The 14257-nt window shown below is 38.9% G+C and overlaps 1 protein-coding gene and 1 long non-coding RNA gene across 2 annotated transcripts; one reads left to right on the top strand and one right to left on the bottom strand.

Annotated features, from left to right (window-relative positions):
* Positions 1-823: 823 nt before the first annotated feature.
* On the bottom strand, positions 824-3534 carry LOC147620912 (uncharacterized). The gene is made up of 3 exons (XR_015270063.1): positions 3406-3534; positions 2873-3152; positions 824-1251 (listed from the first exon to the last, which is right to left on the bottom strand). It is a non-coding gene; the product is annotated as an uncharacterized LOC147620912 (long non-coding RNA).
* Positions 3535-9892: 6358 nt separating this feature from the next.
* Positions 9893-11656, top strand: LOC147620913 (3,9-dihydroxypterocarpan 6A-monooxygenase-like). Its single transcript, XM_086825478.1, has 2 exons — positions 9893-10885; positions 10998-11656. Exons 1-2 carry the CDS (start codon positions 9908-9910, stop codon positions 11622-11624), a joined length of 1605 nt encoding a protein of 534 aa, XP_086681604.1. The 5' UTR covers positions 9893-9907; the 3' UTR covers positions 11625-11656.
* The last annotated feature ends 2601 nt before the right edge of the window (positions 11657-14257 follow it).

A 14257-nucleotide genomic window follows, 5' to 3' on the forward strand; every position in this document is an offset into this window, starting at 1 on the left:
GTGGGGACGAGGCCCCGAGTGAGAGGTTCTGCCCTGCGCAAGAAGTGCTACTTCCGCTGCTAGCACCCTCGAAATTCATTGCATGAAGGGGACAGGGATCTTTCACACAAAAAACAGCCATAGTCACTAGGTACTCAACAGTGGGTGCCTAAGGATCAACTCAGAGACCAACTATACAATGATGCAAAGGGAGTAATTAAGGAATCAGGAAAAAAAGTTCAAATTACAAACGAGGAATAGAGATGGCCTTCAAATGATAGCCGCACTGTTCCAAACAAAGCCACAATCCACAAGGCACTCATAAGCAATGGATTCGAAGAAATTTGCTAGCTACACAAGGCTATTAATAGGGCAATACAATAATATGGGTGCCAAAATCCCACCCAAAGTTCATTGCTCTGTAAATACCTTCAAAAACACAGGAAGGGATGGTAAGAGCAACCAAAGCCAATTACTAGCTAAAACAAATGCTAGGAATGCATAAACATTAGTGTTGAGAAAGAAGCCAATTCAACAGGATGAACTAAAGATAGCAATCCCGCCAATTGCACCCACCAAAATAGAAGAGCTGGGTAATGTTATTGAGAAGAAAAAAGAAAAGGGGCAACAAATGGAAACAGAGACAAAGCCCAATCAACAAAATTCAGTAGAGGCACTCTTCAATTGGATGGAAGGAAAGATCAAGCACTCTCACACGGAGTTAAAACGATTGCAACAACAAATGCCTAGAAGTGCCAAAGTACCACCTTGGTTTCCATGGCAATAAACAAAAAGGAAGTACAAAGCTATCCATTACTCAAAAGTGGATACAAGGTAAAAATGGTTTAAAATGAAACATGATCATTCACTTCATTCAACCAACTTTTGACTGCATAATCGAGTGTTTGAGTATGAAAGGAATATAGGATATCAACCTTGCATGCACTCTATGCAAAGCAGTTCATGCCGTGAACTGGTTCCAAAATAGTTCACGACGTGAAACAATCTATGCAGTTCACGCCGTGAACTAGTTCTAAATGGTTCACGCCGTAAACCGCCTTACTACTTCACAGTGTGAAATGGTTACATCTCCTTCGACCAATCATGGAATGCCATGTGGCATACTTCATTAAGACAGCCACCCAGTCCGACGGCCAAGCAATAAAATCAAATTCTTTCCTTTTTATGCATTCCATGTTTACAATTCTTCATCGTGTGTCATCACCAAGCATTACATCTCCTTGCTCTCGATTTCCAAAACTGATCGCCTACCTGCGTAATCGACATCTTCGGGTTAAGGTGGGAGCATGTGCCTTGCCTTTGTGTCTTTTTTGTTTTTCCCCTTTCTTTCCTTCTTTTACATAATTAAAATGCATGTTAGAATTAATTATTACAAAAATCCCAAACTATGATTGCTGCATACGTGTGTTTCATCCCTTGATCTACTCTCACGACCTTCTAACCATTTCACAAAACCCTGTAATCATAATTTAACTCATCAAAAAATAAAACAAAACTGGGTGCATGCACCTGCTATCTCACGGGTTTCATATCCTGCACTTTCACGGTTCTAACCTATCTCATGGGTTTCATACCCTGCACTCTCACAGTTCTAACCGCTTCACAAAACCTTGTAATCACAATTTAACTCATCAAAAAATAAAACAGAACTGGGTGCATACACCTGCTATCTCATGGGTTTCGTACCTTGTACTTTCACATCTTCAACCCATTTATAGATCCAACCCATCTCACGATTTTAGCACATTTCACAATTCTAACCTTTTCACGGTTTTAACCCATCTCACGGATTAATTGTTTCACGGTTCGAACCATTTTACGGTTTTAACCCATTTCATGGTTCTAACCGTTTCACAGTTTTAGCACATTTCATGGTTCTAACCTTTTCACGGTTTTAACCCATCTCACAGATTAACTGTTTCACGGTTCTAACCGTTTCATGGTTTTAGCCCATTTCATGGTTTTAACCTATCTCACGGATTAACTGTTTCACGGTTCTAACCGTTTCACGATTTTAGTCCATTTCACGATTCTAACCGTCTCACGGTTTTAGCCCATTTCACGATTCCAACCCATCTCATAGATTAATTGCTTTACGATTTTAACTGTTTCACTAATCCAACCCATCTCACAGGTTTCGTACCCTGCTATCTCATGGTGCATAAACCTGCACTCTCACAGTGTGCACCTTCTTGCCTCCTGTAAACTCATACCTTCTTATTGCTCACACCACTAACACAATTCTCATCAAATATAACCCTTACACACACTCCCAACATTTTTTTTTTTAAAGAGGCAACAGGCACATGCTATCACCGATCGTAGGACTAAGCTTCTTATCATTATTATAGATGTCAACCTAAGCTACTTCTGAACTAGAAGCCGAGGAGACTACGACAGTTACATAAGCCAGTGCAGCTGGGTCACAAATAAGCAGGAAGAAAAGACCAACACGTGGCCCAAAATTAAGCTATTTAGGTCAATATGCACAGGCATTCCATGGATCAATCATAAGCAAGGAAGTCCAGACTACCCATGGGAAGATAGCTCTGCAGTACCATAGCCCGGAGTGATTGCAGATCTAGGAGGATTTGGAAGTCAAAAACAAACTAGAAAAAGTTGGCCTAGGATGAATGGCAGAATGTCTCCCCCAAACCATCAATCTAGAATTGCTACTGCTTTCCTCTGAGGTAGTCCATGGCTTCTGCACAAGTCTAGGTGGTTTCTACTTGCTACTTTAGGCTAAAAGCGTGTTTCCAAAACTACCATTGTGGATAGTGTTAAAATTAGGGTTTGGAAGACAACATGAAGCCAGTCTAAAGCAGGCGATATGGGAAGCATCTCAATCCTTAGCAAAAAAAAAGGCATTTACCTCTACATTTACACATTGTTGTGGTGATCACGATCCTTGCTGTCTTCGTCAAGGTTTCTCTCTGCAGGATTTGGATGTACTAGCCCTCGCTATTCTGCAATGCTTTAGGCAAACTATGAAAGGGAAAAGCATCTTGATCTAGTGGTGCCACATTCCCAGCTATTCATCAACGAGCTTCCTACTGGCCGTGCTTGGGCACCAGATCCAGGGACTCCGACGGAGACTGCACCTCAATGACCACCATTGCCCTTGCGATCTTGCAGGCTCCTCACCAAAAGCACTGCACCTCCCAGTATTATAAAAGAGAGGATAATTGTAAATCCAAATGACAGATTTAGAGCAATACGGTAGATCAAAACAGTAATTCAAAGCAAAACGACGACATATGGAGTTCTTGCCACAGAAATCAGGGCTAAAATTTCTAGAAAAGATTATACATAAATTTGAGGAAAATGTGAAAATTGGATCAAAAGCATGGCTCTGATACCAATTGTAATGAAGGGATTCAGGAAAGAGAAGGTTCGGATTCAAACCGGAGTCTACACGAGGTGCTTTAGGCTTGGAGTACCACACAGTTTAACACTCAAGCATGGAGTGTGCACGTCCATGAAGGAAGTCATGAAAGCTTGAAGGAAGAAGGAGATCAAAGCTCCAAAAGTGTATAATGTCCCAAAAAGATATGTACACACTACCAAAAGTTGACTTATATAGTCACTTATCCATGTCCATCCACACTTACTAAAGTGTGTCTGCCCAACTAACTACTATGTCCACCCACACTAACTAACTCATGTCCCACTCTCTTAGAGTCCATGGTAAGTGTATTTTCCTCTCTATGGGCCCACTCTTGTGATAGGGCTAAATAGAAAATATATGCAATGTCAATGGGTTAGGTATATTATGGAGTATTTCATAAGTGGTTTCCTCATTTTAAACTATGGCTTGATGTAGATACACAAGATATTCTTCATGTTGGTTCCCCTCATTCACAAGAGGGTTGGACCTAGTCCATTAGCTTTTTTGCCTCTTGGTAGTTTCTTGGGTCAACACAAAATGGGATCCAAGAAGGACACAAAGGTATGGGAGTACGATTATGTGAAGTTGGGAAAAGAGTTTGTGGCAAAAAAATTCAAGGTGGAGTTTGATGTGATGAGGAGGTTCTATATGGAGCTTTGAGGTGAGGAACTCTAGGCCCAATGCTTGGAGCATCGACTATTGTGTCATTGATTTTCCCACAGGTATAAATACCCAATGTATACTTGTATTTGCATTAATGATATATAAGTTCTCATTGGGATATGTGGAACCTCATGGCATTTGTTTTGGGTTTCAAAAGGCACTCTAGTGCTTTGATTTACTGGTATCCCTCCATGGAATTTCTTACATAAGGATCATGTGAGAAGCTGTCTAGTTGTCTCTAGTGTTGTTATGGATGATATGGAATGGGTGTAAGTCATAGCTAGCCCCATGTTTCTAGGAGTGGTGGAGCACTATGCACCAAAATATGGCTTGGAGATTGCTTTTTGATGGATTGTAGAGAGCTCCAAGCCTTATGCACATGACACCAAGTTTGGTATGTCATTAAAGGTAAGGTATTGTATTAATTGTGAAAGTTTTATTTCATTGTGTTTATGATTTTTGCTTTGTGGTCTATGTCAATATACTTAATATTTTGGAACTTGCTAGATGAGTGCATTTGTTGTGGGTGGCATTACATAAGATATGAGGGACAATTCAATTGAATTTTCCAGATGCAACAAGGTATGGTTTTCTTAGGCTAGTAGATCTTATATAATTATGTCTCTTTAATGTGCCTAGCCTTTCCCTTTTTTTTTGAATTGATGTAAATTATAAGAAAATCATTGTCAGGTACCAAAGATTATGCAAATAGATCTATCATCCAATGTCATAGTGTACTACTTGCCTTCATCCTCTAGAGCTAGATGTGAGAGCAAGAATGGAGGTTGGCATGGATTTCCTCTATCATGCTGATGTTCATGGAGGCTTTTTATCCTAGAGCTAAGAGAATGTATGCTTAAATACTTCTCTTTGTTATGGGAATCAAATTTGTTGACACATGGCAATGCTTTTTTTTGTAAGATGGAGATCTATTTACATGTCACTTGAGTTGGGAGGAGGGACTAGACTAACCATGAAGGCATGCAAGCACTTTGGTCATACATGACTTGTGGTGGAGAGTGATGGAGACATATGCACCTACCATTGACTCCTGTCATCATCGAGGAGTACTATCGTGGCAGGACATATATTAACCCGGGAGGCATTGACAACTAGGAAGAACCCCTACTTGTGGATGATATACCAGCTGATTAGTAAGGAAAAGCACATTGTGTATTTTTATAGAATTTAAGTCTTGTGAAGTTAGTCATTAATGTATAGTCTTTTGCCCCTGTTTGTAGAGATAATGGCTAGAGACATGGTGCAAGATGCTTGCTTTGTTCATCCACCACACAGAGGGAGACGAAGATGTAGATGAGGATGTAGATGTATCTTTGTCGATGATATTGCATACACCGGTTTGATGGGTATCTTTTTTTAATACTTTTAGTCCTAGACTTTATGTAGATATAGTATCTATGCTCTTCTTAGCATAGATTTACCATGATGTTAGTATCTCTATCATTGTGTTACATCTTTGCTAGGAACTTATGATGACATACTCTTTGTGTTGTGTTTTATAGTGTGGATCTATGACTTGCTGATAAACAAAGACACAATTAGGATATCTGTGCCATTTTTACTTCTACTATTTGGTAGTCAAGGATCTTTTTTATTTGGTTGCTATATTTTGAATGTGTTCGTTCAAAGGTAACAAAGTTTGCTTGAACTTTATAATAGCCTATGGGTGGTCTCATTTTGAGTTTAACAATTTGTATGTATCACTTATGTGTTTCTAAGAAATCATCAATTAAGTAGAACCAGAGATGTAATGATGCAATGCGAGAAGTTTTTTTTGCAATTTTCATGTGCTAAATATTCTTCCTTAATGGAAGCTCAAGCTACTTTTATACGTGTGAAAATCTCTATGCAATGTAAAAATGCAACACCACTACAAAAACTTCTAGCGAGTATATCTTGTTGTATTACAGATAATTGAACTACAAAAAGGATCTTTTACAATGTCTAGAAACAAGATGAAGAATATAAGAACTATAGTTATTCATAACATGCAAAAAACCCGCTCGAAAATATGTAGGAAGGGGATTACCCCCCTTGAATGCATGTGATGTATGGGGTGTTTACATAGTGACACCCCAGGGGACACATCATCATATCAATGATCCTAAGCATGTTTTTTATTTATATAAATGTTCAAGTAATGGTCTATTTTAAAAAAATCACATCATATATGGACATCTTGTTTTGATGTATGTGAGCCTAGTACTACTTGTATCACACTTGGGCACAATGACTCATTTATGACACCATATCATCAAGTGAAACAAATATTTTTTAAGAAATTCTTGCTTTGAAAACTAAAAGCAAAAAAGTCACAAAAATGGTGAAAGGAATTTAAAAAGAATGCTTACCATATCCTTGCCTTCTAGTCAAATCATTAGCTTATTCTAGTGCCTTACAGATCATACATTATTGTACCATCTCAACCATTTCTATTGATCTATCTAATTTGAACATTATCTAATAAATAATATAGGTGACAAACCAAGCTCTAATACCATGTGAGAAAACTTCTTATATAGTGTGATAGAACACAACTATGTCATGTGACCAACTATAGACTAATGTACAAAAATGATTATTATATTCAAGAGTACACAACAAAAGAAGATGGAGAATAAAGCAAAGTATATTATTAAAAATCCTTGCTAATATATATAAGAAATATCTTCCTAGTTCCATTCATGTGTCCCATGAGTTAGGCTCAATGGCTCTTTAATTGCTCTAAGGATGTAAGAGCCAAACCAAATGCTAGAATAGTAGTGCATAATAGACTCTTTTAGGGCTAGATACCATGGAAACCAGCACCATCTCCTAAATCTCTTAAATTTATAAAAAGAAACTAGCTCTATGTTGTAATCAACAAGCTAAGTGGGGTTGCTTTGTTGTAATCAACAAGCACTTGTAGTGCAACCAACACTGCACTTTTTTCATTGTTTTGCAAAGCTTTGATCCAATATCTTCACATTCCTTTTATTTTATAAAAATTGTGCATTAGAATATTTAAGCATGACAATGTTGTGAACCTTTCAAAATCTGTCAACTTGGCATTAACGATGGCAACAAGGTCTAGGTTAAATATAACACCACTACTTTTTATAATGTTTATAAATGTAAGGCTAAAGTTCACCTTACTCATATATTTACCTTTTAGAAAAATATCTAGGTTAAACCTCAAATGTGAGTCATAAAAATGTGAGTCATGAGAGCTAGGTTAAACCTCAAATGTGAGTCATGAGAGCTCATAAAATTCAAAAGAAAATAACTTTAAGCATGTAACTTTTTCATCTCTTGTAAGCTACTTGGTTGTGCTACACATATTGCCAAGAGACTATTTCTTTTGTAAGCTACTTGGTTGTGCTACACATATTGCCAAGAGACTATTTCTTTTGCATTCCCATTTCCATAGTTTCTTGTTTAAAATGTGAAATCTTTTGTTTCTAAGGAAATGTGAAAGTACCCATTGAGATGCAAAGGAGATCTAATCAGTTCAAAAATAAATTAGTTCTATCATTTCTAGTTTACTTTTTACTTATTGAGTTTTCCTATGTGAGTATATTTGTGTAAGCAATGTAACAATCAAATATAAATGAGTTTTTAAAAGCGTAGACAACATAGGTATCCTAGTCAAGGCAACTAGGTTAAATGTTTTTTGTCATTCTCAGCACATCTAAAAAAGTAAAATTTTTAGGTATAATGACATTTTAATACTTTTGTGACCATGTTTACTCAATGAATTCATTAATAGCAAATATGCAAAATGCTTTACATTCATGACATTGTTTTTTTATAGTTATCAATATTATCAACAATAACGTTTCTTTAATTTGTTATGTTGACATGCAATGATTATCAAAGTGTAAACTTATTATGCAATTAAGAGAGAGAGAGAGAGAGAGAGAGAGAGAGAGAGAGAGAGAGAGAGAGAGAGAGAGAGAGAGAGAGAGCCATGCTCTTTTTAAGAAAATAACTACACAATTTAAGTTGATATCATGTTCATATTGCAACCTTGAAGATTGGACTTTGCCAAAACACACATAAATCCCAAAACAAACTATGATGGTGGAATTTTGTTCAAAACAAATGAAGAGCCTAGTCTCGACATAGATGGAAGAATCAATATTAAATCTTAATGGCATAACATAGCAAAGGGAAATCACATACAATAGCGAAATGAAGAAGAAAAAGGAGTAGAAAAATGGCAATTTAAATAGCACATAGAAAGGTGAATTTCTAAGTAAATGGTAAACTAAATGGCAAATTAAATGACAATCTTCAAAGAATGACAGCTATACAAATGGATGCCCTACAATGTCTTTTAAGAAAAATATAGAAATGGTGGCTCAAAAATTTCACCTTACGACATTCTTAAAATCAAAATTCAAGAGAATGGTGGGCATGGACATGAGTCTTTCCCAAAGTGCTAATTTATGACCTACACCATGGCATGATTTGACTACCATTTTTACCACATTTTATAAATGCACATACTATAGATTTTTATGGTTGTGCAGATTATGGTTTGTCATATTATCTTTCAAAATTGAGCTTTTACATAGTGGCTGACTTATTTATGATGTAAGCCTTTTCAGCAAGTGCAAAGACCTATTTACATAGTGGTAGACCTTTTTATGTACAAGCCTACTGGGAAATGATCCAGACAAGGAAAATGGGTAATCACAAAAAAAAAAAAATCAAAGGGAAGTGGCATAACTCATTATAGCTACACCATGTGTGAGAACCAATATTCTCTTTGTATGAAAAGATTGGTAAAGCTTTTGATTTTGATCATTTAAATATGAAAATTGAATAGATTCATTATATTGAAAGGATTCGTTAGCATTTTCTTTTGATCATTGAACGATTGGCACCAGAGTATATGCAATGGACCCACAACATTTTTGTTTTGATCACCTTTAAATTTTGTTTCTTCAATTCTGGGAAATCTACAAAATTTAAACCTGCGATTGAATTATATTTTATCACAAAAAATTACAAAATTTAAAGCAATTGAGTTATGTTTTATCACAAAAATCTGTAGATTCTCAAGAAGGACAATCAAATTTTTAAGGCTTGAAGTATTGTGATTTCTTGAAAATTTTGTTTTGGGTGGACATGATTGGCACTACTTTTATATGAAAAGAACAACTAGTACTATTATGTATGATTTTCTTTAGGGCACCCACTTTTATACTACTGTTCTCTTTGGGGCACATATAGAGCCCACGTGGATTAGCCTTGGCTAATAGGGGCCTACAATGAGTGAAGGAATAAATTCAATTAATTAGTAGTGCTATGAAAAGGAACAACTATAACTGTGCTATGTTCTCTTTGGGGCACATATGGAGGCTAGTAGTGCTATGAAAAGGAACAACTACAACTATGCTATGTTCTCTTTGGGGCACATATGGAGGCTATGAAAAGGAACAACCATAACTGTGCTATGAAAAGGAACAACCATAACTGTGCTATGTTCTCTTTGGGGCACATATGGAGGCTAGTAGTGCTATGAAAAGGAACAACTACAACTATGCTATGTTCTCTTTGGGGCACATATGGAGGCCAGTACTGCTATGAAAAGAAACAACTACAACTTATGAAAAGAAACAACTACAACTGTGCTATGTTCTCTTTGGGGGGGCACATATGGAGGGCACTTGAGTGGCCTGGAACTCGGTGGGGTGTAATTGAGAAAGAGACAAACTTCTAGTCATGCCACTAAAAAATATTGATGGGTCCCTCCCAACAATGAGAATAACTTATATGGAACTTGACAATGTATTGGTAAGGGCCTCTCCTAGTATACATTTCATGGTTGGTTGGTGGGGGCTTGATATGGGGGGGCTAGCTGTCTTCCTTTCTTCTCAATATAGATCCGTTTCCTCTTTGCTCTTGGCCCTGATGCCGCTCACCACCTTCGTCTTCTGTATCGTGGTTGCTATATCGTTGTGGAGAACACAACAGTCATCGAACACGCTCCCTCCCGGACCTTGGGCTTTGCCCTTCATCGGCCATCTGCAGCTGCTCGCATCCAAACTGCCACACCAGTCCTTGTATCAGCTCTCGCGAATCCATGGCCCCCTCATGTCGCTGAGGCTCGGCTCCTCTGTCGCCGTCGTCGCATCTACGCCGGAGATGGCCAGAGAGATCTTGCAAACGCACGACCATGCCTTCGCCTCCCGTCCGCGCACGGCTGCAGCCGTCCACATTCTCTTCGACCGTTCGGACATAGGCTTCGCCCCCTACGGCCCCTACTGGAAGCTCATGCGCCAGCTCTGCCTCACTGACCTCTTCAGCACCAAAAGGATGGAGACCTTCAGGCCCATCAGGGTGGAGGAAGTGGGCGCCCTCATCCGGTCCGTTATGGACGACAGCCGCCGGCTGCAAGCGGGAAAGCACATCGTTCTGCGTCCGAAGCTGCTAGCCGCATCGAACAACATTATCTGCAGAATGGCGTTGGGAAAGAGGTTCTCCGAGCTATCAGCTCTAAACAGCTGCTCGCAAGGCGACTGTTCGCACAACATCGTTGCTCTAATGAATCAGGCGGTGCGCCTGATGGGCGTGTTCAACGTGGGGGACTACATCCCTTTCTTGGGCGGGCTGGACCTGCAAGGCTACGTGACGGAGATGAAGATTTGCAAGCGAAGGGTGAAAGCGGTCCTTCAGGAGGTGATCGACTGCAGGCGCGATGAAAGAAGGGCGAATGCGTGCGACTTATTGGACGTGCTATTGTCGGCGGTCTGCTCGACGTCAGATGCAGAAAACAGAAGAATGGTGTCGATCACGGACGACAACATAAAGGCCGTGTTATTGGTAGCAAACAATACGATCAATTCAAGGGTGGTAGCAGCAGCAATTAAGCAATGATTAAGCAAGTTCATAATTGGACTGTAGATTTGATTATGGATGTTGGGGTTTCTTGCAGGACATGTTCATAGGAGGGACGAACACGGCGTCGACAACCCTTGAGTGGGCGCTGGCAGAGCTCCTTGCTAATCCCATAGCCATGAGAAAACTGAAAGAAGAGCTGGATTCTGTGATCGGAAGGGAGCGCCTTGTCCAAGAGACAGACATCCGTCACCTACCTTACTTGCACGCAGTGGTGAAGGAGACCATGCGATTACACCCGTTCCTGCCGTTGTTGATGCCGCGCGAGTCCATCAGAGAGTCCCACGTACGGGGCTACCTCATCCCGACCAAAACCCGTGCGTATGTAAACGTGTGGGCTATTGGAAGAGACCCTGATGCATGGGAAACCCCCCTTCTGTTCCTGCCGGAGAGATTCATGGAGAGCTCCCTAGACCTCCGTGGCCGGCACTTCGAGCTCTTGCCCTTTGGCTCTGGTCGGCGAGGGTGCCCCGGATGGGCCTTGGTGCAGTTCACGCTCGCAAGCCTAATTCAATGCTTCGATTGGTCCCTTCCCTCCTCGATGTCCCACCTGGACATGTCTGAAAGCTCTCGCTTGTCTCTAACCATGGCAAACCCCCTTACTGCCGTGGCTACACCTCGGTTGCTTGCAAACACAATCCTCACCAACAATGTTGAACATTAATGGCCTTAAAATACCATCATCAAATATTTCAATATTTTTCCCTTTTTTTTATATGCGTTAAGAGAGTCGTGTTATCTGGGGGCATAAAACACCGAGACTTGCAACCACAAGGAAGGGCATTCACTTCACCACAATGGGCATCCAACCCCAAGTGGCAACGTCCATCTGTTGGTTCACAGTGGGGGGCCGGGGCTCAAACCCGGGTTTTGAAATACACAAATTAATGTTGCCACATCATCGAGGGCATAGTAGGAAAAACAAGAAGAAGCTCTTGTCAACTTATATTTATGCATATGATTGCCTCTACTTCAAAGTCAGAGGAAGATTCAATCGCTTGTTGACGATCATAAGAAAATTGCATTGTATGTGTTGAACTTTTTTTTCTTCCTTGGGCCATATCAATGATACCACTACTATTAGATCTTGTAGGGGAGGGTGGTTTCTCCTCTTCATAAAATTATAAGAGTTACGATTTGAAAAGAAAGTTAAAATTGAACTATTGAAATATTTATAGTACTTCATGAGAAAGCCTTTTCTCAACACAAAGCAAGATTCATTCGATTTTGTAGGATTGTGTTAAGATTATTGTATGAATTTATACAGGTAGAATTTAAATATCACATTCGATATTATATGATGTTAATATATATACTAGTTTCGAAGGTCCAACATAAATTTATTTTGGCATTCGATTTTGATTATTTTAAATGGTCAAATCTTCATAGGATAAATTGATTATTTTGAACTTATCGAATATTTTTTTGAAATAATAAAATCAAATAAGTTAATTTTTTGTTTTCACTAACTTAGGTGTTTAATTTTACCTATGCAATTTATGTGACCAATATTTCTTATGTGTGAAAAAATTGCTCATATCAAACTTTACATCATCCTTCATAAAATTTGTTGGTTGTAACATCACCTTGAAAAAATAAAAGAACTAGAAAAAGGATATTTGGAGATATGACAACTACTTGATAAGAGGGGAAAATAAAAGAATTAGGAAAAGGATATTTGGAGATATGATAAGGGGGAAAATTATGTGTTTCTTCCTTTGTCTAATAGGAAGATGGTCCAATGTTGAGCAAATTAACTTTGCAAAGATGATGAATTTGAAAATTTATAATTACTAAGGTATGTGAAAAGCAAAAACATTAAAATTAAAAACTTTTTAGAAGAAAAACATAAACATAACTTATACGATAAAAGGGCGATGAAGAAGACTAGGCTCAAGAAATGGTTGGTGTTCTATGGTGGCCTAGACAATAGATAGTGGAGTGTTAACCTTGGTAAACAACTATGAAACCCATAGTCATAGCTAATAATCCTAATGGATCCCAATGGGAGAGCTTTAGTAGTGGAGGTTCAATATGGGGAAAAAAAACTTATAGGCAATCAATGTGTATGGTTGGCACACTGTAAAACAAAGGGGGGATTTATGGTCTTGGCTAAATGAGTTCAACGGGATTCACAATTGGAGTCCACCTATGGATAATAATGGGAGGTAGAGTTGCTTTTTAACGGGTGTCAAAACTGTTATTAAGCATTTTAGCCGTAAAATACTTTCAAATATCTAATGCCCGTAAAAAATTACACTGAAATACCCCCAAAAAAAATTGCTCTATTTCACCAAACCCATCAATTTTGAAGGGCAAGGGTGCCCATCAAAAATCAAGCCTGATGGGAGACTTTAACATGGTAGCGGAGCATGTGGATAGGCAGGGGACAGTGCAGTTCTAGATAATGGGTTTTGAGAAAAGGCAACAGGGGGAGTTAGTGAAAGGACTAGGTGGAAATTATGGGGGCTTATGCTTTACGAGAGGTCACACATACTTTAGTCTTCAATATAATAGGGTGCACTGGAGAAAATTCTAAAGTTTTATTAAATGGGAGGGTGGTTGGGGGGCTTGAGGTAAATAGATCTATTAGGCAAGGTTTCCCCCTTGCTCCCCTCTTGTTTGCTATTGCTTCCCACCCTTTGGTGGTGTCTCTAGAAGATGCATGTAGAGGTACAATGAGCAATTGATTATACAGTGCTTTGCTGATGATTCTTTGATGTTCCTCGAGGCTGAGAATAACAATATAAGACTTGCTTTGGCCATTATACAAGACTTTGTTGTTGCATCTGGTTCCAGATGTAACATTCAAAAATCCAGAATTATAAGTTTGACTAAGGACAATGATTTTGACTTGCAGAGGTGTGGGTGTGAGGCGGTTCAGAAGGGACAAATTGTCAGATTGTTGAGAATCCCCTTTGGGGTTGATGTGGCAGTTAGTAGGTTTTTAGAAAAGCTTAGGAAATGGGAGTGTCCTTTCATAATAGGATTGCAATTTGTAATGCTGAGCTAAATGCTTATATAATGTTTTTATGCCTAGTGATGGACTTTGGAAAGAGTCATTGGAAAAGAATTGTGGGACCTATCAAATACTTTTTATGGAGGAATGGCATAGCTTCCTGAAGGGTTCCAGCCTAGCTGGCATGGGATAAACTGTATGTTCCAAAAGGGGAAGGGGGCGTTGGAATCTCATTGGAATTCTGCATATGCCTACTCATACTTTAGCATGGGCTACCTTGATGCTTCCCAAATGTTTGCACTAGGATGAAACATGGTCTTTTATGGTAAGGGAATTAG

Source organism: Cibotium barometz, chromosome 31 (genome assembly GCF_041138505.1).
Source record: "Cibotium barometz isolate CiBa-2024 chromosome 31, ASM4113850v1, whole genome shotgun sequence".
In the NCBI taxonomy this organism is placed as follows: Eukaryota; Viridiplantae; Streptophyta; class Polypodiopsida; order Cyatheales; family Cibotiaceae; genus Cibotium; species Cibotium barometz.

Coding starts and splice junctions, on each gene's coding strand:
- LOC147620913 (XM_086825478.1), top strand. CDS start 9,908: ATGGGGGGGCTAGCTGTCTTCCTTTCTTCTCAATATAGATCCGTTTCC. Junction 10,886..10,997: donor ACATAAAGGCCGTGTTATTG/GTAGCAAACAAT, acceptor GGTTTCTTGCAG/GACATGTTCATAGGAGGGAC.